Source organism: Corvus moneduloides, chromosome 6 (genome assembly GCF_009650955.1).
Source record: "Corvus moneduloides isolate bCorMon1 chromosome 6, bCorMon1.pri, whole genome shotgun sequence".
NCBI lineage: Eukaryota > Metazoa > Chordata > Aves > Passeriformes > Corvidae > Corvus > Corvus moneduloides.
Genome location: NC_045481.1, coordinates 53480467 through 53505455, shown reverse-complemented (window position 1 = coordinate 53505455; position 24989 = coordinate 53480467). Strand labels below are relative to the sequence as shown.

General features: G+C 52.6%; 3 protein-coding genes and 1 long non-coding RNA gene across 7 annotated transcripts; 2 read left to right on the top strand and 2 right to left on the bottom strand.

The window, feature by feature from the left end:
- Positions 1–67: 67 nt before the first annotated feature.
- LOC116444950 lies at positions 68–20038 on the top strand. Its single transcript, XR_004240592.1, has 4 exons — positions 68–79; positions 14852–14859; positions 16910–16915; positions 18687–20038. It is a non-coding gene; the product is annotated as an uncharacterized LOC116444950 (long non-coding RNA).
- Positions 1636–3728, top strand: CHST14 (carbohydrate sulfotransferase 14). Its single transcript, XM_032110762.1, has one exon. The coding sequence runs from the start codon at positions 1698–1700 to the stop codon at positions 2667–2669; it is 972 nt and encodes a 323-aa protein (XP_031966653.1). The 5' UTR covers positions 1636–1697; the 3' UTR covers positions 2670–3728.
- LOC116444946 (prolactin-releasing peptide receptor-like) lies at positions 12635–16438 on the bottom strand. The gene is made up of 2 exons (XM_032110761.1): positions 16351–16438; positions 12635–15199 (listed from the first exon to the last, which is right to left on the bottom strand). Exon 2 carries the CDS (start codon positions 15131–15133, stop codon positions 14048–14050), a length of 1086 nt encoding a protein of 361 aa, XP_031966652.1. The 5' UTR covers positions 15134–15199; positions 16351–16438; the 3' UTR covers positions 12635–14047.
- CCDC32 (coiled-coil domain containing 32) lies at positions 19509–24948 on the bottom strand. Of its 4 annotated transcripts, none has more exons than XM_032110767.1 (4): positions 24934–24948; positions 23769–24006; positions 22893–23049; positions 19509–21275 (listed from the first exon to the last, which is right to left on the bottom strand). In XM_032110767.1, the coding sequence occupies exons 2-4, from the start codon at positions 23995–23997 to the stop codon at positions 21137–21139; spliced, it is 525 nt and encodes a 174-aa protein (XP_031966658.1). In that variant the 5' UTR covers positions 23998–24006; positions 24934–24948; the 3' UTR covers positions 19509–21136. The 4 variants fall into 4 exon arrangements, with proteins under 4 accessions (XP_031966658.1, XP_031966655.1, XP_031966657.1 ...); XM_032110764.1 differs by lacking the exon at positions 24934–24948 and adding an exon at positions 24206–24265; XM_032110766.1 differs by lacking the exon at positions 24934–24948 and adding an exon at positions 24202–24250.
- Between the last annotated feature and the right edge of the window lie 41 nt (positions 24949–24989).

The following is a 24989-nucleotide window of genomic DNA, read 5'->3' as shown; positions in this document are numbered from 1 at the left end:
CCCGTGGTAGGCTAAGAAAATTCATTGAAGGAAAATGCGAAGAACAATGGCAGTGTGGAATGATTTCGGAAAGGGCTGTGTGAGGAAATGGCATCCTGATGGCTGGGTGAGTGCCGCAGGCATCGAAGGGATGGCCTGAAGCAGCAAGTGAGCGGCTGGGGTCATTCACAGAGCTGGTTTGGGGGAAATGCCTGTGAAGTTTTGGCAAATCCCGACCTCTGGCTCTCGGGTGGTGGCACAGCCTCCTCGGCTCAGCATGTAGCCGGTGTCTGCTCCTCCTCCAGGTGCTAAACCTGTGCTGGAATTATAGAATTATATAAAGTGGGGCACAATGCCTAATTATGGGTAGTTTGGCCTGGTATTGCAAAAACCATCTGTAACCACCGCACAAGGCCATGGAAGCGCTGGGATGTGAACTGTGCTGCCAGCAGCGCCCAGAATCTCGGAGCAAACCTGGTGGGCTGTTTGAAATAATATTTAAATGTATTTTGGGATGAGAGCAGTGTGAAGTGTTGCTCAGGCCTATGCCTGACTGACATCCCAATGTGCCGGGGTGCTGGTGGGGATCATGGATAGCTCTGGACTCACTCCAGAGGGATGATCACTGGGAGTAAGTCCTACGAGGAGTGACTGAGGGAGCTGGGGGGCTCAGCCTGGAGAAGAGGAAGCTGAGGGGGACAGTCTTGCTCTCCACAACTCCCTGACAGGAAGGTGCGGCCAAGTCGGTGTCGGGCTCTGCTCCCACGGAACGAGGGACAGGAGAGGAAATGACCTCAAGTTGCACCAGGGGAGGGTCAGGTTGGACATCAAGAGGAATTTTTTCCTGTAAAGGGTTGTCAGGCATTAGAAGGGGCTGCCCAGGGAGGTGGTGGAGTACCCCTCCCTGCAGGTGTTCAAGGAAGGACTGGATGTGGCACTCAGTGCTCTGGGCTGGGTGAGAACACAGGAATCAGTCACAGGTTGGACTCGATGGTCTGGGGGGTCTTTTCCAACCTGAATGATTCTGTGACTAGAGGGCTGGAACAGCTTTGCTCTGGAGACAGGCTGGGAGAGCAGGGGGTTTTCAGCCTCGAGAAAATTCCAGGGTAACCTTAGAGCTATTTCCAGTGCCTAAAGGGGCTCCAAGAGAGCTGGAGAAGCACTTCGGATAAGGGATGGAGGGACAGAACAAGGGGGAACGGCTTCCCACTGCCAGAGGGCAGGGTTAGATAGGAGATTGGAAAAAAATTCTTCCCTGCGAGGGTGGTGAGGCCCTGGCACAGGATGCCCAGAGAAATTGTGGCTGCCCCATCCCTGGAAGGGTTTTAAAGCCCTGTTGGACGGGGCTTGGAGCAACCTGGGCTGGTGGAAGGTGTCGCTGCCCATGGCAAGGGCTGGCACTGGATGGGCCCCGAGGTCCCCTCCACCCCCGCTACTCGGTTACCCCGTGGCTCCGCTGTCCCCGCCGCAGGGCCCCGGGCGGGGCGGGCTCAGTGCGGGGCGGTCCCGCCGCCTCTTCCGCCCCGCGCCGTCACCGCGCCCGCCCCGCCCCGCCGAGCCCGGACCCCCCCCGCAGCCCCGGCCGAGCCGGCCCGGCCCGGGAGCCCCCGGCCATGCAGCCCCGCGGCCCCGGCCCCGCCGAGCCCCGCCGGGCGGTCCCTCCGGGCCGCAGCCGGGCGCGCTCCCGGGGCGCGGCGGGCGCGGCGCTCCTGCCCTCCATGCTGATGTTCGGCGTCATTCTGGCCTCCAGCGGGCTCCTCCTCATGATCGAGCGCGGCATCCTCGCCCAGGTCGGGCCGCCGCCGCCGCACCCGCCCGCGGGGCCGTCCCGGCGGGACGGGCGGGACTCGCCGGCGGAGCTGGAGCTGGAGGTGCTGCGGGACACGCGGAACCGCACGATCCGCGCCCTGTGCGGGCAGCGCTCGATGCCCCGCAGCGTCTGGGAGCTGCCGCCCGGGCAGCGCCGCACGGTGCTCCGGCACCTCCTGGTCAGCGACAAGTACCGCTTCCTCTACTGCTACGTGCCCAAGGTGGCCTGCTCCAACTGGAAGCGCATCCTCAAGGTGCTGGACGGGGCGCTGGAGAGCGTGGACGTGCAGGGGAAGATGGACCACAAGAGCGACCTGGTGTTCCTGGGTGACATGAAGCCGGAGGAGATCAGCTACCGCCTGAAGCACTACTACAAGTTCATCTTCGTGCGGAACCCGATGGAGAGGCTGCTCTCGGCCTACCGGAATAAATTCGGGGAGATCAAGGAGTACCAGCAGAAGTACGGCGTGGAGATCGTCCGGCGGTACCGGAAGAACGGGGGCAACTCGGCGGGCGACGACGTGACCTTCTCCGAGTTCCTGCGGTACCTGCTGGACGAGGACGTGGAGCGCATGAACGAGCACTGGATGCCCATCTACAACCTGTGCCAGCCCTGCGCCGTCAGGTACGACTTCATCGGCTCCTATGAGCGGCTGCACGCCGACGCCAACCACGTCCTGGAGCACATCCAGTCGCCCTCCTTCGTCCGCTTCCCGGAGCGCCAGGCCTGGTACAAGCCCGTCACGGCCGAGACGCTGCACTACTACCTGTGCAACACCCAGCGCCGGCTGATCAAAGAGCTCCTCCCCAAATACATCCTGGACTTCTCCCTCTTCGCCTACCCCCTGCCCAACATCACCAGCGAGTTCTGCAGGCAGTGAGCTGCTCCTGTCGGGAGCCGGTGGGAATTCTCCCTTGGCTACAAGGATTTGCTCGCACAGCTCTTGCTGCTGTGTGAAGCATGCTCCTCTATGCATTATTTCCTAAATTTATACTTTGCAAGCACTGTTTATATAAAATACTCTCTACTGCCTTTGTTACTTAGGATCCTTTTTGTACTGCTCTGACTTTCCCGTTTACTTACGCTGCTGGCTCAAGCACAGTAGCTTTTGTATCTCTATTTTGCTCTAAATCCTTTTTTTATGGCACGACATGGAAAACTCCTGTAGGGAATCTGAGAAATTTATATATTTTAAGTATTTTTCTTCCTTTTTTGGATTTTTTACTAGACTTTGGTTGAATTGAGATCATAACGTGGCAGTTGATGCACTAAAAATTAGCGCTGTTAAACTGGTCCTGGGTGGGTTTTGGGCATAAGTAGAAAAAAAAAAAAAGTATTTTGTAAAACCAGGCCACATTTATCCTTTGTTTTCTCATTGTAGATGGTGCTTAAATGAGGCTGGTCATTTTTTTCTGTGTCAGTAGTACCTCTGGTTTTTATTTTTATTACTATTTTTATTATTATTATTATTATTGTTATTATTATTTACCATTGAAATATAATTAGGGGTAGGATAATATGCCTTTTTTTGGGGGGTGATTTTGAAAGTACAACTATTTATCCAACATCATGTATCAGATGCAATATCAAGCCATCACATTCTGCTCTTTTCTCTGAATTGAAGCAATACAGACTTGGGATAAGATCAAAGCCCATCCTGGTCTTTAGGATGGAAAACAAATCCCACGGGCCACGTGCCAGCTCACAGCCTCGTGGGTGCCTGCATGGAAACCACTGTGGAAAACCCCCTTCTCCAGCCATGTTTGAAACAATGGCAATTTGGGGGTTGATTCTCCCTCCTTTAGTAGCCGTGCACACCCTTTTTGTAGCTCTTGTATTTAATTATGGCTCTGAAATCGTAAAAGTTTGGGAGATAACGCAGGATGTTGTTCCTAGGAGGCTGTGTCCTCATTTCTAATAAAGTTTTTATATGAATTAGCCTGTTAGTGCTTTTCCTTGGGATTATTTGTGTCCTTGGAGAGGCCTCTGCCCCTCATGCTGAGCCGCAACACAAAGATGGGATGAATTGGTTGTTCATGTCATGATTAATTAATGTTTTAATTGCCAGAGCAGCACCAACACATGGAGAAGGGACACTTCAGAGCCAAACGCATAACAGGACACAGGGAAATGGGATGAAAAGCAGCAAAATGGGCTCCTAATTGCTGTGCAGTTGGTACAAAGTGGTAGGGATGGGTTATGGAGCTGGCAGCTTCCTGGGATTCCTCTCTTAATTTTCCTTCCCCCTGTTTAAGGTGTTTTCTTCAGGATTTTAACGTGTTCTGAAAGAAGGGCATGGAGCTGCATCCAAGCCCACTGTTGGGGTAAGCGGCCAAGGAGAGTTTGGGCTGAGGGATTTTTACCTTTGCTAAGGCGGTCATGGCTGGGTATGAGGGCAGTGACTGGAACATCCATGGATTTGAGCTCCTGGCTGTGTCCTGAATCTGCAGGCACCGATCCCAGGCCAAAAATGGGTCAGAAATCGGCTTTGCTCCCCTCGTGCCCCCTCTGAAATCGGCAGCATTCCTGTCTGTCCCCAGGGGTTTTGGTGCCCAGTGCTGGAAGAGCTGGAGATCTGTCCTGTCCTCCAGCCAAAGGCACCAGATCCGGCTGGGAGTCAGATTTTGTTTTGTAAAACAGATGCTGCTGGGAGGGGGGGTGGGGGGGTGGTGAGCTGAGCTGTAATTAAACCTGACCTCCAGGTCTCCCTAACTAGGAATAAGTTGGTGAGACTTTCCTATCTTTGCTTCTGGGAACATTTCCCACTTGTTTGGTGACTTGGTTTTTAATTAAGTGTTTATTTCTCAGTAGTTTTAAAGGTTTATGCTGCTTGTTTGTTTATCTGCTGCAGCTTCTGTTCTCTATATTAAATTTCTGTCTCTTGTCCCCTTAATCTAATTTACTGTGCGCAGGATTTTGCTTTTCTCTGACTCTCTCACTCCTTTTCTGGGCATCACTGATCATCCTTTTCTCTTTAAATAAAGCAAACAGGTTCCCACTTCCTTGTACCTTCCCATCAGGAGGATTTTAATTCAGGTAGAGGCTTGTAGCTTGGGAAGAAGTTTTGTCTGCAGGTCAGCAAAAATGAGAAATCCATCAGGTTTCCATTATTTGGGTTTCATTTTATCTGTGGACAATGGTACAATTCTCCATGGCAGCTTTGGGCAAGTAGAGTGAAAAAAAGTCAGCTCCCTCTGCAGCTGTGTCGTTTCTTTCCTTTGTCAGGTGTTTCTCCAGGGTGGAATAAATCAGGAGGAGATTCCAGAGCTGACAGCAGGCGCTGGAGGTGAGAGGTGCTAAGCAGGATCCAGCCGTCCCCTGGAGCACAGGGAAAGGGGTGATGGCTGCAGGAGCAGGGAGGAAGGGAACTCAGGTACAAACAAGGAGGAAAACATGAAGTTATCAACTGGTTTGGATCTGTTCTGGTCTGGCAGCTCCTTTTCCCACCTTTCCATCCCTACACGTGCAGTTATGCCACAGAATCAAAAGGGAATGTTTCCTCTTTTGAATTCTATTTTGTTAATCCTCAGTTCTGCACTGAATGCCCCAAACTTCCCCAAGTGAGCAACCCAAGGTTTTGGCATTGAGGTTTGTCCTTGCTATTCCCTCCCTTGCTTACTCCAATTTTGTGCTGATGAATCCCATCCCTGACCCCACTGCTCTTGTGTTCTCCCTGTAGAACACTGTCCAGGGATGTGGAGACACCCCAATAGTTCAATTCCACCTTGTGACACAGAAACCTGATTCCCTCTAAAGTACCACATGTTACTGTATTTTGTCATTAGTCACTACTTCTGCTCAGTTTTTGGAGTTTGGAGCTGATTTGGTATTCCCCTGTGGACCAGGGAGCAAGACAGGTCCTTTGCTGTTCCAAAAACCTCACTTCCCGTGTCATCTTCTTTACTAATTCCAACATTACACCTGCAAAACCTCGTTCCAGCCTTTCCAAACTCCAGGCTGTTGGCTTTTGTCAATGTGACTCTGGGAAGGGGTTTGGAACATGTTCCCTCTGGTCCCCATGCTCAGCTTGGGGTGTACGTCAGGTTTCTCCTCTTCCCTGTGGGTCTTCTCCTGTGGATTTCACAGAAATAACCAAGTTCCTGGCCAGGCACTGGGGCTGAAATAAATGCATTAAGGCTGCCAGTCGCCATGCTGGCTGGTAGCCATGACCCCGGATCTAGCGGGAATAAAGCTTTGGGAAAGGCGGCGGGAGCAAGCGGTGCCAGGGACAGCTGCTCTGATGCCTGCAGACGGCATCACACCAGCCTGGCTTCTGCTCCTCCTGGCTCCCAGCCTCCCTCCTGAGTCACCATGGGCTGTGGATCTTGCTTTGAGCACGAACATCCTTGGGATGTTCCTTCCCTCGCAGGCAGGATTTTGAAAGAGCCAAAAGAAAGCGTCTCCAATGGGTCTATTGTGTGTAGAGATATTTTGATATTCACAGAATCCCGGAATGGTTTGGATTGGAAGGGACCTTAAAGATCGTCAAGTTCCAACCCCCTGCCATGGGTAGGTTTGAGAGGGTGTCAAGCGCATCCCTGGATGAGGCTCTTTGCCACTGTAAACCAAGGAAATGAGGAAGGCTGGGATGAAAAGCGCTGTGCCCAAGCGCTGCCCCCACCCTGCACCCCTCGGCTTTTATCGCAGCTATTTTGCATGTGAATGAGAACTTTCCCACTTCCTTCTGGGGCTTGAATTGGCAAACGGGGAGTTGTTAAAAAATCTCCAGTCTTCATCCTCGACAAAGGATGGTTGCCATGGAAATAATGGAAGTTGCATCGTGAGCAAAATATGTCCAGGCCCGGCGCCAGCGGGAGGGAGGAGGGAACACCTTGTCGGTCACGCACCTTCTGCCAGGGCCCGTGTGCCTCCGCGTGGTTTTCCTTATCCTTGGCAATTTGTCCTTTGGGTTAAAAGAGGAGAAATCAGAAGTGTCATGATTGGATGGGAAAGACTTGTAGAACTTCACCTGCTCTTTCCACAGCGCTGGCGCCACCAAATTCAGCAGAGCTGCCCCACATTTAGGATCCCAAAGGATGTCGGTAGCAGGATTGGAACCAAACCTGGTATCTCAGGTAACAGGCAGGAGTCTCCTGTCTCAGTTATATCCAGCCTCTTCTTTGTGTCAGGGAATCCTCCAGGTCTGTTTTCCACTTGACTATAAAGACAGACAAGGTGGCTTTCTTTTCTTCTGGGAAAAAAACATCTTTGGATCTTAAACTCTCCAAAAGCCTTTTCCTTTGCAGACCCATAATTATAAACTGCGTCTTCTGTTGCTTTCAAATCTTAACATGATTTCAAGCCAAGAAGCTTGAGGAATTTGCTGTATACCTCCCCAAAGTGCTAATGAGAGCCACAGAATCCTTGCTGAGCTATGAGAGGGACTGAAATAAATCTCCATCAGGGTTTATCCATGAGCTGCAGAGCTCTTTCGTGAGGTCCAGGATCGGTGTGGAAACTACACCTTTCAGTGGCTCTGGTGAGTGGTATTTGCTGGTGGGAGCTTGGAATGGGGAACAACAGGGCACTTTGGGGCCTAAACACATCCTTCTGCTCTCCTGAAAGCACCAGGGGCTCGGGAGGAAGCTCAAAGCAACCAGCAAAATCCTGTTTATTGTTATTGGGGAGCATCAGGTGAGGAGGGAAACAGGGATGTGGGAACCAGTGGCAACACGCAGGGGCCTGAGAAAGCCCCTGTTGAAGCTGCCACTGTTTGAAGGAATTTAAAGGTGCCAGAATGAGGAGTAAAGGATAAAGTGTGTGGCTGGTTGTAGGCTCAGATCCCCTGCCAGCAGCAGAGTGGAAAAGAGGAGGTTCAGGCTCATTTCTAACCTGGGAAAGGGCCAAGCAGGGGGAAGCAGCAAAGGCTTGAGATTTAAATGTAAAAACATAATAAATGCATATAAATATCTGGATCCCCATGCTGCTTGCTCATCCCACACCTCAGTCCCACCTCCTGAACATTAGCAAGTCCAAGTGGATGTTAAAGTGAGGAGAGCCCAGCGAGCCTGACCTTTGGGGAGAATCCCAGAATTATTTTGGTGGGAACAGACCTTAAAAATCATCTAGTCCCACCTCCTGCCATGGGCAGGGACACCTTCCACTACACCAGGTTGCTCCAAGCCTCATCCAGAATCAAGCTGTTCTGTGGGATCGTCGGGGCCAGGAGGCTTTTGGGGGCTGGGGGCTTTGAAGGAAGTGGCAGCTGAGGATGAGGAGCTGGGGACACTTGGGGCGGCCACAAAAACATCTGGTTTGTGGCAGAGCCCTGGCAGCAGGGCAGGGCTGGAGGGTTTGTCCTGCTGAGTGCTCACAAAGAGCTCCCTGGAGCCAAGCCTGGCTGTGGCAGCAAATTCATGGCACTGACAGGACGATGCTGCAGAGGCACAAAGTCTCTATGAGCACCGCGGTCGCCCCGGGCGCTCAGCTCCGCGCCGGAGCCTTCCCTGGAGCAGCTCTCCCGGAATCCACCCTCTGCTCGCCGGCTTCAGACAATTCCTTATAAAAAATCCCTTTAACCAAGTCTTGCAATAGCGAGGGCGAGCCCTGCAGCATTTCAGTGGATCTTTGAAGACTTGTAAGTGGTAAGTGTCCTCCAGAGTGGGCTGGGGCAGCTGCACAGTCCCACGGCCCCATCCCGGCCTGTCACATCCCTCCCTTCCCTGCTCGAGGCTGGGATGCTCCTGCACACCCCGTCCCTGCCACCCCTCTGATCTTTCAGGGCTCAGGTCCGGCTGTTTGTGCGGTGTTTAACACAACCCCATCCCCTCCCCAAGGCTCCCAATTCCAAACCTGCTCCGTTAGAGCATTATTTTTCCGGGGGGGCTCTGCCAGCTGCTCCCTCCCATCCACACGCAGCCCCGGAGGGCTCGGCAGAATTCCCCATCCCACAGGGACTGCTGGCAGGAAGCAATCTGGCAGACAACATGTTTAGAGGAGACTAATGTCTCGGAGCCACCGAACCATTTAATTGCCAATAAACACAGCCCACATGTAAATAATTATGGAGACCCGGGAACTGTGTCGTCTTCCATGGAAGGAAGGAGCTGGCAGCCTGGAAACACCCCATGGCAAGGGGAGAAATTAAGATTTCTTGTTAATGCAGGAGGGATGAGCATCAGTAAACCTGCCTGGATATTTCCAGGCATTGCTTCGGGCTCAGGGTAGCCCAGGAGGTGACAGTTCCTGATGGAATGAGAAGGACCAGGCTGTGCCTTTGGGTGAGTTTGAGGGTAAATCTTGAAAATTCATCCATTCACTTCACCAGGCTCTTGTTGCAACCCAGTGGGATTATTGCAAAATCTTTTTTTGCCGCATTTTTAGGGTAAGAGCTGCAAGGATCCTGGTCCAGAACTTTGGAGCTTTATCAGCATCATGCACATTCTCAGCAATGCAGACTTTCCCTTCAGAGCCGAGGTAAAATCTGCCGGGACCCTTTGTTCCCCTGCCAGGACATCCCATCCCATTCCAGCCCCTGCCTCGAGTAGGGACACCTTCCACTACCCCAGGTTGCTCCAAGCCCCATCCAACCTGGCCTCGGACATTTCCAGGGATCCAGGGGCAACCACCTCTTCTCTGGGCAACCTGTGCCAGGGCCTCAGCACCCTCACAGGCAAGAATTTCTTCCTAGTCTCCCATCCTGCCCTCTGGCAATAGGAAGCCATTCCCCCTTGTCACTCCAGGCCCATGTCCAAAGTCCCTTTGCAGCTCTCTTGGAGCCCGTTTAGGCACAGGAAGGGGCTCCAAGGTCTCCCTGGAGCCTTGGGCATCCCCATCTCCATCTTCCGCCTCCTGAGGTTGCCCTGGTTCCATTCCTGGAGCAGGAGGGTGTCACCATGCCGAGCCCCCCACTGTCACCGCCGGAGGAGCTGCCTCGATCCAGTAATTTGGCTTTTCCCAGGGGGGGGCTGATGGGTTCCTATAGCAACCAAGAGCCGCACTCCACAGCACTTCCGTGTGGCAATCAGTGCTCGGCTCATTTATGGAATTAGCACCCGTCGCCGCGTGCTGCGCATGGCCTTGGCCTCATTCCGCTCATCACAGCTGGGAGATGGGCTGGAGCACCCGGGGGGAAGCAACCACCCCCTGTGTGGGGGGATCTGGCTGGAGCATCACCCCAAGTTCTCTGCTGCCAGGGGCTGTGGGATGACTCCATCCCTGCTGCAGGAAATGTCTGGGTCTCCTGCATTGCTCCCAAAATTGGATATTAATGTCCAGTAAAAATGATGCTTTGAGTATGGGGGTTTGGGGGTGTCTCCCAGCCCTGCTCCATCCTTGGCATACTGGAGAGTCCCAGGCAGTGGCACCAAGCCAGGGATGTGTCTGTAGGTTTTTGGGGACTGGTACAGGGCACTTCATCCCTCATCATCACCTTGGGGAACAGTGTTGAACTAAGTCAGATTTGTCCCCTAGCGAGGGCACGGTGACCATGGTGTGTGACTAAGGAGATTCTTGGCATCTGCTGTGGGAGTGGGATGACAGATAAAACAGATGAATGAGGACTAAACAGGGGTTTAGGAAATCTTGGTTAATTTGCTGCAGCGAGAGCTTGCTACGCTCACAGAAATTAAAGTGTGAGCGCTCCAAAGCGTCTCGCAGCGACAGAGGAGGAGGAGGCACCAGGGGAATATGGGATGAGTCGGAAGTGGGTACATCCATTAATCAGCCGTGGTGCTTTCAATAATTCAACAATGCTGGAAGATCCAGCGGTTCGGTTCACAGAGAAGTGATGTCCATGGGAAGGTGCTCAGTCTGCCTGATCCAATGGGATCCAGCCCCCAGGCATCCAAGGGCAGGTTGGATGGGGTTTGGAGCACCCTGGGCTGCTGGAAGGTGTCCCTGCCCATGGCAGGGGGTGGAACTGGGTGGGCTTTAAGGTCCCTTCCATCCCAAACTGGGACCCATTCCAGGTCATTACTGTGGGCCTGAGCTGTACCAACTGCGCTCTTCGCCAAAAGAAGTGACAATAAGCCTGGTTTACTCATGTACGTGTCACAAACCTGCCTTTTGAGCCAGATCCAAGATCTGAGAAGAAGGAGTTGGCCACAGTTTGTACAGCCCATGGAATCTGCTCAGAGAAATGCAAAAGATCTTTTGCGAGCCCCGTCAAGGAAATCAGAAGCAATGGCTTGAGTCAGAATGTTATTCACAATAAACCAGGAAATAATGATAATGATAATAATAATAATAACGTAAAATGAATCAACATTTTCTAAGCATTTTCCAGCTCCACGAACAAAATTGGCCCAATGATCGTGGCTCAGTGGAGGAGCTTCTCTCTTCTGGCTGTTTTGTCATCACTGGTGACATCCAGACAGAACAAACACAGTGAGAGGGGGGCTAAAAGTCAGTGGAAAATTACCAGGCTAATTTTGTTTGCTGTGCCTGATTGGGAGACAAAGGAGGAAATTTCTAGGAGTGCACATGGAAACAGTGTTGATCCTTCGTGTGCATTTAGAGCTGATGCTCATCTCAATTCATTCTGCAGTGCAGGACAAAGGGCCCCATCATCTGCAGCCGTGGGAGAAACTGGGTAGGGATCAAATAGTGGGAATAATACCTTGCTTTTAGGTAAGCTCTTTCAAATAATCATCTCTCAAGTGCTTTTGAAAGAACATCACTGTAATAAATTATATTATCTGCTCCTTAGAGCTGTAAACACCTAAACAGGCTGACCAATATTTTCCTTTTCTGGATTGTGTCTTGTCAGATGGAAGAGCTACAGGCACCAAATCCCGGTAGAGGGTCACAGAATCATGGAATTGTTTAGGTTAGAAAAAATATTTAAGATCATCGAGTCCAACCATTATCAACCATATTTCAACCAACAACAGAGTTTGTGAGGAAGAAACAGCCTCAGGGAGAATATCGTGCAAAATTCTTAATAATTGAGGATGATTCAACAAAAATATCCCCTTTATACTCCGTGGTTCCTGGGAGACAAGCTTCGAGCAGCTTCCTGAGGAAAGCTCTGCAGAATCAACCGTCAAACATGTTTTCCTCCCTCATTTATCTAATTAATTTACTTTCATTAAGAAAACAAACCATGTTCTCCTTTATATATCCAGTTTCTGTGAATCATAGACTGCAGCTCCAGGATTTCTGTGTTTATTCTCAGAAGTCACTCAGCTTTTAGCTCACCCTCCCAAAATAGTGTTTTCCCTTTTCCTGCAGGTAATTTGGGGAATGAGCAAAACATCTCAACAGGGGGACCTGAGGGTAGGGATTTTCTCTCCCAGTGCTCAATAACTGCAAATTCTAATGGAAATACAGAAGAGGAAACCTCATCCTCTTTGTGGATCAGTTCTCCAGGATGGATATATGGATTTTTAAATGGTCCTGCAGATAAATGCAGTGATGGGGATGAGTGGGTGGTGGAGTTGCAGGCACAAAAAGGCTAAGAAGAGTAATTTAGGGAAATTTAGGGGTTTTAATTAAGAGTGAAGTAATAGAGGTTGTGATGGGATGAAATGAAGAGAGAAGGAATCAACACTGGCAGTAACAGGATAAGAGGAAATGGCTTCAGTTAGAAAGAGGGCAGGGTTAAATGGGATACTGGGAAGAAATTCGTGGCTCTGAGGATGGTGAGGCTCCAGCACAAGTTGCCCAGAGAAGCTGTGGCTGCCCCATCCCTGGAAATGTCCAAGGGCAGGCTGGATGGGCCTTGGAGCAACCTGGTCCAGCCCTAATCCCAGCCTGACCTCCAAGGATCTACCGCTGCCCAGGACTGGGACAGAACTAACCAAATCCAAGCTGGCATCTTCCTGGGATGTGACTGAGCTGCAGTCAAGGGTTTCTGGGTTTTGTGGGATTCGCATCAATACACACACACAGCCCAAGCTCTTGAAGCCTTTATTACAGAAGGGACAAACAGGGACTTTCTGCCTTGCTTGGCTCCTCCAGGATGAGCAGCCCAGGCCCAGGGAAGCCGCAGGAAGACAAGGAGGGAGCTGCTCTGTGGGAACACAGCAGAGGCCACCGGCACTGCGTTGGATGGGTCCCTGTCTCTGCTGGTCACCCCACAGGAGATCACGAGTGCTTCTGGGGCTACCATGAGGGCCTCAGCAGGAAGGTGAGCGAGCTTGTGGATGGGTGCAAGGGGAGCGGGTTAGGGATCCTCTTGGGGTCCAGCCAGCTGTGTCTACACTGGGTGCTCCCAAGCCGCTGGCAGAAGTGGGAATGCTGGCCAGTGCCATGGGCAAGTTCCACGCAGGGCTGAGGACCTGTTGCCTGGGGGATTTGAGGTCCTGTCCCCAGGCACAAGGAGCAGCAGGAGGTCACAGCTTGGCCCCACAGAGCACGGCAGCACATGGTGAGCCAAAGGCATGGCCATGGGCAGCCAGGAGCTGCCATGGCCCTGAGCCGTGGTGCCTGTGGGGGTGCTGGTTCCCAAGAGTTTCTCCTGGGAAATCAAGAGGTTAAAACCTGGATGGGAATTGGGTGTAAGGAGATGCTGCCTTCTGCGTGTGCTGCTTGCACAGAGCAGCCTGAGAGCCAACAGAGGCACCTCAGACACTGAGGAGCACTGACAAGCAAACCAACCATCCAGCAGCTTCTGGGATAGACCAGCCTGGCACTGGGGTTCCCACCTCTACTGCAGGACCCTGAACATGGACATACATCAACCTAATCTTCCCTGGGAACAGAATTTGAGACACCATTCCCAGCAAACTCATCACCTGAGATCTTTCAAGCCCTGCTTGACCATGAAGAGCAGCGATGACTTCATGGATGTGCCCAGCTGCATCTGCACATTTGGCTGGAGAAACTGGGATGCCCTGTCTGGTTACGGGGGCAGCTCCTCCAGCAGGCCCAGCAGGTTATGAAAGTCACTCCCATTCCAAACCAGCCACCGGCTGTCAGCAGCCACGTGTCCCCAGTCTGCACCTGCAGAATGCACATCTCATTGTCCCTTCACCAGTAAGCCACAATTTAAAAGGATAAATGCGCAGCAATTTCACGGCTCCCCGTGCAAGTCGACCTCTTCCCATGGCACAAAGTGCTCCTTGTTGCTTAGGAACAATCTATATCCTACAAAAATGAAGACATGCACTCTCCAAAGAGTTTTTTACACAAGAGGTGTTTGCCTTGCTCAGACACTGACCCACCTCCTGCATAAACCGTGGGGTGAAGTCTTTGTGCTCCAGATGTAGCACTGGACACCTACTACACTCAGCCATGATTTGGGATATAGGGACATGTCCCAGCCATGGTTTGGGATATAGGGCTATGCAAACCCCATCCCTCAAGGTCCTTCAGCTAAGGTAACCTGGATTGCAAAGCTATCTTGTCCGAGGCCCGGGCGGGAGCATCTGTCAGGGTGGAGCAGGTGTTGAAGCGGGAAGCCTTGCAGGACATGGTCCTGGAGCTCTGCTTCTTGCGGTAGAAGTAGCTGCTGAGGTGGAACCAGAACTTGTCGTGGAGGGAGGCGTAGATGAAGGGGTTGTAGCAGGCAGAGCTCATGGCGATCAGGTGGCACGAGACCTGGATGACGTTGACGTACCTCTTGTCCAGGATGGTGAACTCCTCATCAATGTCCCGGATGAAATTCACCACCTGCAGAGGCAGCCAGCAGATGGCAAAGCAGACCACGGAAACGGTGAGCACCCGGAAGGTCTTGTGCTTGGTCCTGGTCCACTTGTCCTGGCAGCAATGGGCAGTGCCCGGCACATTCCTCCTGCGCAGATGGTAGGTGATGGCACAGAAGGAGACGGACACGGCCAGCAGCGGGAGCATGTAGGACAGCAGCAGCATCAGGCATGAGTACAGCAGCCGCTCCCGCTCCTCGTGCTTCCAGAACTCCTCGCAGATGATCATGTCATGGCCGATGGCGTTGAGGTCCAAGTAGTGGGTGTGCAGCGAGGTGGGCACGGAGGCCACGATGGAGAGCAACCAAATGCAGGCCACGAGGCCAATGCAGGCCCTGCGGCTGATCCGCCTGCGGATCGGGTACGCCACCACCACGTAGCGGTCGATGGCGATGGCCGTGAGGGACAGCACCGACACGAAGACAGTGGCAGCCTGCAGCAGGGTGACAAAGTGGCACATGAACGTGCCAAAGAGCCAGCCCCGTTCCTCGAAGGCGTAGGACACAGTGAGGGGGACGCAGGCCAGGCACATGATGAAGTCGGCCACCGCCAGATTCCCGATCAGGAAGTTGGTGGTGCAGTGCAGCTTCTTGGTGAGGGCAATGAGGAGGATGAGGAAGAGGTTCCCGATGCACGCCACCACCACCAGCGTGGCATAGAGCGGGATGAAGAGTGGCTTCAGCTCCAGGAGCAGGTCCAGGCCGGTGAAGAGTGCGGCCGAGCCATTGTGCCAGGAGTCATTGGGCAGCTGAGCCATGGGAGCCCCTGTGGCAGATGCAGCTTCTCCTCAGCTCAAAGTCAAACACAGATGAGCCTGTGAGTTCTGGAGGGGACAGAAACACATTTTGGTTGAACTTCTGGGCAGAAGAACATGTCCCCAGAGTCCAGGCCTTTTGTACAGCCCTGTGCTGAGGCACTGGCTGGTTTAATTGACTTGTTTAAGAGTGAAGGTGCCCTGTAACAGAGACAGAGGAGCTCCAGTATGGAGCAAAGTTGGCAAGCTGGCTGTGAAATGGTTAAGCAGCCAGCACAGATCTGTGGGGAGCTGCCAGCTTGGGGCAGCAGGACCCAGAAATCAGCTCAAGAAGCCTCATGGAGAGTGACCTGGGAGCTGCGCTGACGTAAGGCAGAAAAAAATAGACACTCCTGCATTTCTTGCTTTTTATTTTTTCCAGTTAATTCCACCCTGACCCACCAGCTGCATGCCATCTGGCTGGGCAGGAGCATCCTTTCCATCCCCTGCACTCCTGTGTCTCTCCCCGCCAGCCCAGCCCAGCCCATCCCATCCCACTGGGTTCTTTTATCCCCTTCGTTGTATCTTCACCACCCATGGAGCCTTGGCTTCTTCTGTCTTTCCCTGTGGCAGCTGTGATGGGAGAGATGGGAGGAGGCAGTGCCTGGCTCCCTGGGCACCTCCACAAACCCACTCACAGCAGCACAGGGGGATGAGATAAAATATATTCCAGCAGAAAGCATATGGAAATAAGGAGTTCTCCTCCAGGACCCTCCTTTCAAGCCCCACACTCTCGAAATTACTGTTTGATCCCCCTTACCAGGATCTGGACAGTCTTTTCCTCCCAGTGGAGAGTCAAATCAGCATTAATTAAGAAACCCTTGTAATTAACCAAGGGATATTGTGGTTTTCTACATCCCAGCTGCACTCACAGGGCGCACGCTGTGATACCACAGCTCCAGGTCCCCGTGCCCTGCCTGGGGCAGGAACACAAAATCCATCAGGAAACTTGCAGCCGAGGAGCTAAAATGCTCATTAACTTGTAAAATGAAAATTCTGAAGCTCAATTAAATTCTTTAATTCTCCTTCGTGTACCCACGAGAGTCAAACCAGCTTTTCTGTGCATCGCCAGGGTCCTGCTCCCTCACTGATAAGTGCTGAACCCCGCGGCTTTGGCTGGGATTTGGGCGGTCCAGGGTGTGGCTGCAGGACCCCGTATCCCGGTCCCGGAGCGCTCTTACCTGCGGAGGGGTCCGGGGTGCTCGGGGCTGGGAGCTGCCCTCTGCCCGCCGGCGTTCCCGTGCGGATGAGGAGGAGCGTTCCCTTCGCAGGGTGTTGTTCACCGGGAGGCTCCGGCACAGCCGTTCTCAGCCGGGTTTTTGTGGTCTTGGGATGGTTTTGTCATGCTTTGTCTCGCTTTTTTTTTTTTTTTTCCTTTTTTCCTTTTTTCTTTCTTTTTTTTTCCCCGCTGCCTGAGCCTTTCAGTCCCGGAGGAACAGAGCGTTCCCACCCACGGCGCGCGGTGTTCCAGGTACCCGGGGGGACGCGCACATCCCACCGCCCCGCACCGCAGGTGGAGCCGTATCCCGCCCCCCGGCCTGGCGGGGAGCACCGGGGGCTGCCTCGCCCTCGGGGCCGGATCCAGGGACATTCCCCCGGCAGGGAAGGAGAGGAAGGCGCGGGGGGACGGACGGGGCGGGCGGGCGCAGGGACCGCGCGGAGCTCCCGGGGTAGGCAGCGCCCGCCCGGTCGGGGGTCCCGGCCCGGGGGCGAGGGAAGAGGGATGGAAAGTGAGGTGAGGGCAGAGTGGGGTGAGGGAAGAGTGGGGTGAGGGTGGCTCAGCCGTAGGGTGATGGGCACCCAGCCCCTGGGCGCTAGTGACCCAGCTTGGGGGGCAAGTGTAGGATGGGGTGGTCCAGCCACTGGGAATTGCCCCAAATGAGAAAGGGTACCAGGGTCAGCCTTACTTAAATATGGGAAAGTGATAGGTAATGATCATCCAATGGAACTTTGGGGGGTATAAGAGGAATGGAAACTGTCAGAGCAATCGCAGAAGTTCTGCAAAATGGAGAGTTTGGGTGCAAGATGGTGATTAATTCATCCCAATCTGACAGAGCTGGGCTGGTTATTAAAGCTGGCTGAGCTGATCCAGAGGAGAGTGCTCACCCCTGCCAAATAATCAGCAGGAAGAAAATCATCTTTGCCTCCGTATCAGCTCCTGACAAGAACTGCTGTTAATTTTAAAGAGCAGAACAATCAGATAAGGAGAGCCAGAGGCTGGTTGGAGAGGAGAGCTGGGCTTTGGAGCTGACAGTGGGATGACAAGTCCATCCCAAGGCAGCCACTGGTTCCATCACAGCCCGGATGCACCATGGCCAGGGTGACCCAGCTGCAGCACTGGGATCTCTTCCCTCTGCACAGGCTTATTCTGAAAAAACCTTCTTTGACATCATCTTTGCTGCTTCCAGAGCATTCAGGATAAATCACTCTTATTCCCAAAGCTTGTATTGCCCCTCCCCAGATCCTGGCTCAGGGGTACAAGGATGGGTTTGAAAGCTGCAGCCCACCCTGATGATCCCTGATGGGAGAGCTGGAGGTGCTGGAGGCACCTGCTGTGGCATCCTGGTGTCCCTCCCATCCCGTACAGATGATGGACAGGAATCAGTTTGCTGTGATTTTTATTCTTTTCTGTGTCACCAGGGTGGTTATTAGAAATAACCTTAGGTTTTCACAACCCTGATCCTTGAGAGCCTGTCGGTTCCAGAGGATGGAATATTTAATAGCCATAAGCTGAAGGAGGGAAGGTTTAGAGTGGATATTGGGAAGAAATTCTTCCCTGTGAAGGTGCTGAGGCACTGGCACAGGTTGCCCAGAGAAGCTGTGGCTGCCCCTGGATCCCTGGAAATGTCTGAGGCCAGGCTGGACCGGGCTTGGAGCAATCAGGGATGGTGGAAGGTGTTGCTGCCCATGGCAGGGGGTGGAACTGGATGAGCTCTGAGGTCCCTTCCAACCCAAACTATCCTGGAATTCTGTGATTCTCAGCATCGCCACAGGGTGCTGCCAGCTTATGCTTCTGTGGGATCAATTCCTTTGGTCCAAGCTTGTGGAGAATCACCTTTTTTCCCATTTGGGTGGGTGGGAGCCTTTCCTTGCTGCCCAAAGTGCTCTGTCAGCCCTGCCCTCCCCTTGCTCTGACAAGGCAGCAGGTGAATTATGCTAGATACAACTTTATTCTGCCCCATTTTGAAAGCAAACCCCTGCCAGGCTGGAGCTGTGTCACCGCATGGGGTCTCCACTGGCTTCAAGGGGTACAGAAATGCTGTTCCATGCAGAGAAAAAGGTGTAATATTGTCTTTAAAAGGTACAAAGGGGAGGGGGGCTGCTCTTTCCTTTGTGATTACTCATTTATCCTGCCTGAAAGTAATTCCCTCTATCTGCTGGCAGCTCTGTGCCTCACGGTCTGGACCTGATGCCTCCAGGCACTGTGACTGCAGATCTGCCTGTGCCACTGAGGATGGGCCCTGTCTGTCCCTGAGCTGTCACTGATGTCTCCTTTGGGTTAAATTGTTAAAAACAGGCTGCCCAGGGCAGGGGTGGAGTCCCCAGCCCTGGAAGGGTTTAAAAGCCGTGTGGCTGTGGCATTTGGGGACACAGGATAGTGGTGGGCTCAGCTGTGCTGGGCTTGGATTCAATGATCCCAGAGGGTTTTTCCAACCTCAGCAATTCTCCCTCTGTGGGAGTTATTTCCACACATAGGAAAACTGGTGTTGCTGCAGAAGCAAACCCTCCCCCCGCAGTGAGGTTGCTGCTTTTACCAGGAAGAGTTTGTTTGGTGGAGAAGAGCTCAGCAGCCTGTTTTTCCCAAAATAAACCCCAATACTCGGAGGTGAAGTCCTTCCTACTCAAACCATGTGTGGTATCACCAAGTGCAACAACTGCTCGGACACATCACACTCCTGTTCACAGTTTCAGTGATTTTGTAAAGAAGTTTTAAAGGGTTTTTTTATGGTGATTTAAGTACAGACCCACCCCAAGTCAGCACTCTAAGTTATGATTTAATTGTATATAATTATATTCATATAACTACATTTATTATATATATGGGGGGGGAATAAGATAACTCTATGTAATGGATTAATTTAAGGAAATTATTGCTCAATCTTTGCAATGATCAGTTGGATTTCCTTTTCCCTACATGTTTCCAGAAAGCAGGTCAGAGAATCTTGGAATGGTTATTATTTTTACAAGTGAAATGGTAAGAGCTGTTCCCTCAGGTACCTTCTCTAAAGGAAATGCTTGGTGATTTGGATGTGGAATTATTTCAGTACAGTTCTTTTGGGTACATTTCTTCCTCAGATATGTTTAAGAACAGATAAAATAATATAAAGCATCCTCACAGTGCTTGCTACCCATAAGAACAATTTTATTGACAAATAAAATAGGGAAATAGGCTGGGGACAGAGAAATTGCTGCTTTCTCTCTCTGCACAAACCATTTCTGGGAACAGCTCAGAGTTCTGCATCTTTGTCACAGCTTTGTTACATCTGGTGAGAGAGATTTTCACAAGGACATAGACAATATAATACAGGACAGGTAAAGGATAAATTAAAAGGGACACTAAGGATAAATTAAAAGGGACATTTAATGACCAAACCAGCAAGACACGAGGCTTGCAAGTTGTGCATCACTGGCACTCAGATGATTCACCCCATTTCTCAAGCTTTCAAAAACAAGGGATTGTTTTAATGGAGAATTCTGACCGTGACTGTTTTGGGAGGTGAGCCTGGGGTGGGAGTTCCACCAGGAAAGCTGAGGTGGGAACAACCTCTGAGTTGTGAGGCAGTGACCAAGAGAGCAGCACCTCTGTTTGTGTACAGAGACAGGAAACTGGGAGGCTCCAGCAAGAATTTACTCCTTAAAAAATGTTTTCAAACAGACACATAAACGAACACGGTATGAATCCGGTGTGGACTAACTCCAAGAACCACAATTTCTCCCAAGGAGCTCTGACCGACTGTGCTGCTTCCCTCTACCGACCTCCAGTGTTGGTGCCGAGGCAGAACACAGGGATCAACGGAAAATCAGCACGAAATCACAGATTCTTGGATTAGTAAAGGGAAATAACCCTTTTCGGAGTTAAGCAGGGTGAAAAAAAACAATTAAATTTCAAGTCAGAGAATTCTATGCAATTCTGTGATGAAAACAAGTTGTTTATAGCCTCCCTGGCTACCACGCTTGGTTTCCCAATACAGAATCTCATCTGATCTTCTTCTGGAGAGGCTGAAGGGATAAAGAACAGGTACAAAATGACCAATAAGAGGAAAAATATTCCCCCTCCAGTCTATAATAGAGAGTTTGGGCAATAAAGGGGGATATTAGGGGGTGCATTACAGAGAGGAATGTGAAATAGCTACAACATCAATGACACCATCAATTTAGTGACTGCAGTGGGAGCTTCCTTCAGGGTCACAAATTCACAGAGGTGAGAAGTATCCATCTTCTTTCTGGCACAGCTTGGGGCCAAGCCAGATTGAAACAGTGAAGACCTGGAGAAAACACCAAAGTGGACTTGGCAGGAGAGGAAAAAATGCCCAACTGAGTAATGAAAATGTAAAAGACAGGAAGACAGTGATTCAGTGGTTTCTCTGCTCTATTCTAGACCGTGATGTTTTCTGGTGCTTCTCAACAACTGCTTTTTTTGTTGTTGTTGTTTAATGTGACTCCTGATGGATTCCAAGCAATCCACATCCAGGCTGGAATGATGAGGTGGCTGCAGGCTGGAGAAGACCAACGTGAAGTTTCAGTTCAGCCATGTCACAGGCGTTCCCTCTCGTCCCTACCAGTGCCAGTCGCTGTCTGTGGAGCGCCAGAGCTGGAATTTGGTGTGGTGGGGGTTCTTTCTTTTAACAATTACTTTTTCAATTACTGGTAATTTGCTCTGTGTCCCCCTCCCTGCTATTCCTGTGGCTGGGTACATCTTCCTGGGGGCTGGGACAAGAGGCAGCCCCCGGGCACAGCTGGGGCCTCTCACTGCTCCGCAGCCGGAGGCTCCTCCTCAGCCTCTGGCTTCTCTGGCTGCAATTCCGGCGGGATGAGGCACTGCACCTCCTCGGAGCTGATGGCCACTTTGTCAGGCTGCAGCCAGCGTTTCAGGTGCTCCAGCGTGCTGGGTACAGAAAGGGACACCATGAGACCACAGAGTGACAGAGCTGCACAGGAACGCACAAGAGAAGCAAGAGGAAAAGCCTCCACAGGCATTTCCTGCCCCTCCGCAGGTATTCCTGTTCCCACAGGTGAGGTCTGGCGTGGGATGGATCCTTGGACCAGAGGGACAAGCAGAATCTGTCATTCTACAAAGCCATTCCCTGCAGGTGGGCCTTTTAAACTGTGGTTAGAACACGTTTTATGCTCTGATTTCTCTCAGTGAAAAGGACCTGCACAGGACCCCTTTCAGCCTTTACACACCTGAGGTTCTCCTCTGTCTCTGTAGCCAAAGACTGCAACTCAATCAGACAGAGGGCAGGGTTAGATGGGATATTGGGAAGAAATCCTTCCCATGGAGGGTGCTGGGGCCCCAGCACAGGTTGCCCAGAGAAGCTGCGGCTGTCCCATCCCTGGAAATGTTCAAGGCCAGGCTGGATGGGGATTGGAGCAACCCGGGATAGTGGAAGGTGTCCCTACCCAGGGCAGGGGGGTGGGACTGGATGGGCCTTAAGGTCCCTTCCAACCCAAACCAGTCTATGATTGCATGAATTTCCAGCTTTCTGGGCTGGAAGTAAAAAACCTCTTGTTCAAACAAACCCCAGCTGCCCTTCTGTGATGAAGACCAGGAAATATGGGGGGGGGGGGGGAAGGGAATAAAACCAAAACAGGAAGAACATCTCAAAATGTGTGAGCGTTAGTAGCACTGGAAGGTTAAAGAACCTACATAACCCTGACAGTCTAACATCTTAATTCAGCGCACTTAGAAGTTAAGGCTTGTTTAATTACACTGGTGGGTGAGACTCAAAACTTCACCACCATTCAGGAGTGACCTCTAACTTCATAGTCAAGTTCTAGGGACTGAAATTCTTTCATGGATAACATACTCATCCTTTAAAAACAGTAGAAAGAGCACATAAAAGCTTGGTTTTAAATATAAATCACAGTGAAGTTAACTGGGGACCAAAGACACCATCTGAAACCTCACTATAAACAGGGATTACTTTTCATAGTTCTGGCTTAAGTAGATTTTCTTCAACGGAGAGAAATAATCTTCTTGTCAGCCAGAAGCAATCACGGAAAATGTCAGCTGAGAAATGCGGAATTTGGAGAGCGTTCCGTGTGATCGGGCATGGGAGATTGCTTAGGAAAAGGGCTCCCATCTTACTTCTGACACCATCTGTGTGAGGGCAATGGGGGAGAGAGCAGAAGCACTGTAAGAGAGGCAGGGAAGGGAAATCTCATCCCAGGACTGGCACCAACCCCAAATCCCAATCTGAGACAGACTGAACATTCCCTCCTCTGTTCCATTCCTTTCCTACCCCACGTGTGAGGAGGGAAATCACTGAGTAGGTCCCAGCTGCTCCCATGCAGTCTGAGGGGAGCACTAGAAGCTCAAACCCTACATGCTCTGTGTTCCCTCTAGCACAACCCCAACAGACATTCCCAAAATGTTGCAGGAATCCCGGGGCAGCCTCTCCAAGCTGCAGGGAGATGGTATTTCTGTGTAATGTCCTGACAAAACCTTTCTCTAGTTTTTAAGAGCTAAGTGGTGACCCCTTCCCACTGACTTGCTCGTTACCTCTCGTCAGCATCGTGGCCCTCAACGTAACATTCAGCCTCAAACTTCTCCTGCAGGAACCTGTCCCAGCATTCCTTCTTGGCCTGGGACAGCGTGCGCAGCATGTCCTTGGAGGTCACCTCCTGGGACAGGCCTTTGATCCTCATCAGTCTTCTCTCTGTGAGGAGAACAGGGGGTTTTGTTATCTTTGTTATGGGTTTTTTCTGGAAGGAGAGAAGAGAAGGATCTGGACTTCTGTATCAAAAAGTAAATTAAATTAACTTTTCAAGACTAATGTCTATTTTAAAAGTAATTTCCCCCCTGTATTTCAAGCCTGTGTGGCTCTCTTTCTTATATATACACAAGATGATATTTTTCAGGTGATGCTTCTGAAGGAAATAAGGTTTGTGCAACCAGCCAACTCTGCCCATTTGGGGTTTTAATAACTTTCACACTTAATGCTCAGTTTCCATGAAATCACACAGGAGGGCACAGATCTCACAGGCACTGAGTTCCCACAATTTCCATGCAAACTGGAATATAAATCACTCTCAGTGCACTACTTGGTGCACTGTGAACCAGCAACGAAGGCAAGATGAAAGTTCTGGTAGATATAAAAGCTTAGAAAAACACTTCTGCTACCTGTTCTGTTGCTGTGTGCAGCTTCCCACTTATTGTGGAGGGTAAAAACCAATTTTTTTCAGCTTTTACTTGATAAAAAGTTCCTTTCTGTGGCAGTGCTGAAGAAGCTCTGACGGAGCTTCACACTTCCAGTGCTGCACTTGAAGAAAATGAGTCAGATTCTGTGTTTAAGTAGTTAGGAGACTTTTTGACCACAGCACTGACACCACATAAACAGAGCTGTCAGCAGGCACCTCAGCAGCGGGAGACACTCACCCAGGGATGCCAAGTACACCTCTGAGTCGTTCAGGGGTGCCCAGGGCTTCAGGGTGGGCTGGGAAGAGCCGCCCGATCCGCTGCCCTCGGCGTAGGAATCCATGAAGGAGTCTGTGAAAGCATCGCCAGCGTCCTTGTGCTCGGGATGTGGCAGACAGGAGCAGATCTCAGCCCAGAGGTCCTCGCTGGACCTGGTCACCACGGAGTCCACGCTCTCGATCATCCTCATCGTGGGATCCTGGGGTGAGGGGAATAAACGGTGAACACCGAGCAGTTCCGCCCGCCCAGGCCTCCGCCACCTCCCTCCCTCTGCCCAAGTCACGCCAGCGGGCATTCGAGGGAATCCTCATCCCACCAGGACGCCCGGCCGCCCTCCAGGGTGCGATGTCCCCGCGGCCGCCCGTGACGCAGAGGGGCCGCCCCGGTCCCGCACCCACCGCCCCGCGCTCCGGGCAGCCCCGGCAGCTCCGCCCGCGCCTCTCCGGCCCCGGGCCCGCCCAATCACCGCCGTCACCGGCCCGGCCCTGCCCAATCACCGCCGTCACCGGCCCCGGGCCCGCCCAATCGCCGCCGTCACCGGCCCGGCCCTGCCCAATCACCGCCGTCACCGGCCCCGGGCCCGCCCAATCGCCGCCGTCACCGGCCCGGCCCTGCCCAATCACCGCCGTCACCGGCCCCGGGCCCGCCCAATCGCCGCCGTCACCGGCCCGGCCCTGCCCAATCACCGCCGTCACCGGCCCCGGGCCCGCCCAATCGCCGCCGTCACCGGCCCGGCCCTGCCCAATCACCGCCGTCACGGGGCCCGGGCCCGCCCAATCGCCGCCGTCACCGGCCCGGCCCTGCCCAATCACCGCCGTCACCGGCCCGGCCCTGCCCAATCACCGCCGTCACGGGGCCCGGGCCCGCCCAATCGCCGCCGTCACCGGCCCGGCCCTGCCCAATCACCGCCGTGACCGGCCCGGCCCTGCCCAATCACCGCCGTCACCGGCCCCGGGCTCGCCCAATCGCCGCCGTCACCGGCCCGGCCCTGCCCAATCACCGCCGTCACCGGCCTCGGGCCCGCCCAATCACCGCCGTCACCGGCCCGGGCCCGGCCAATCACCGCCGTCACCGGCCCGGGCCCGCCCAATCGCCGCCGTCACCGGCCCCGGGCCCGCCCAATCACCGCCGTCACCGGCCCCGGGCCGGCCAATCATCGCGCGCCGTTGGCGGAACGAGCGC

Excerpts from the sequence above, each read along its gene's own strand:
- CHST14 (XM_032110762.1), top strand. The coding sequence starts at position 1,698 with ATGCTGATGTTCGGCGTCATTCTGGCCTCCAGCGGGCTCCTCCTCATG.
- CCDC32 (XM_032110767.1), bottom strand. The coding sequence starts at position 23,997 with ATGAGGATGATCGAGAGCGTGGACTCCGTGGTGACCAGGTCCAGCGAG. Across the intron at positions 23,050-23,768 it reads GGTGTACTTGGCATCCCTGG|AGAGAAGACTGATGAGGATC; the intron begins GTGAGTGTCTCC and ends TTCTCCTCACAG. Across the intron at positions 21,276-22,892 it reads GGCCACGATGCTGACGAGAG|CACGCTGGAGCACCTGAAAC; the intron begins GTAACGAGCAAG and ends TTCTGTACCCAG.
- LOC116444946 (XM_032110761.1), bottom strand. The coding sequence starts at position 15,133 with ATGGCTCAGCTGCCCAATGACTCCTGGCACAATGGCTCGGCCGCACTC.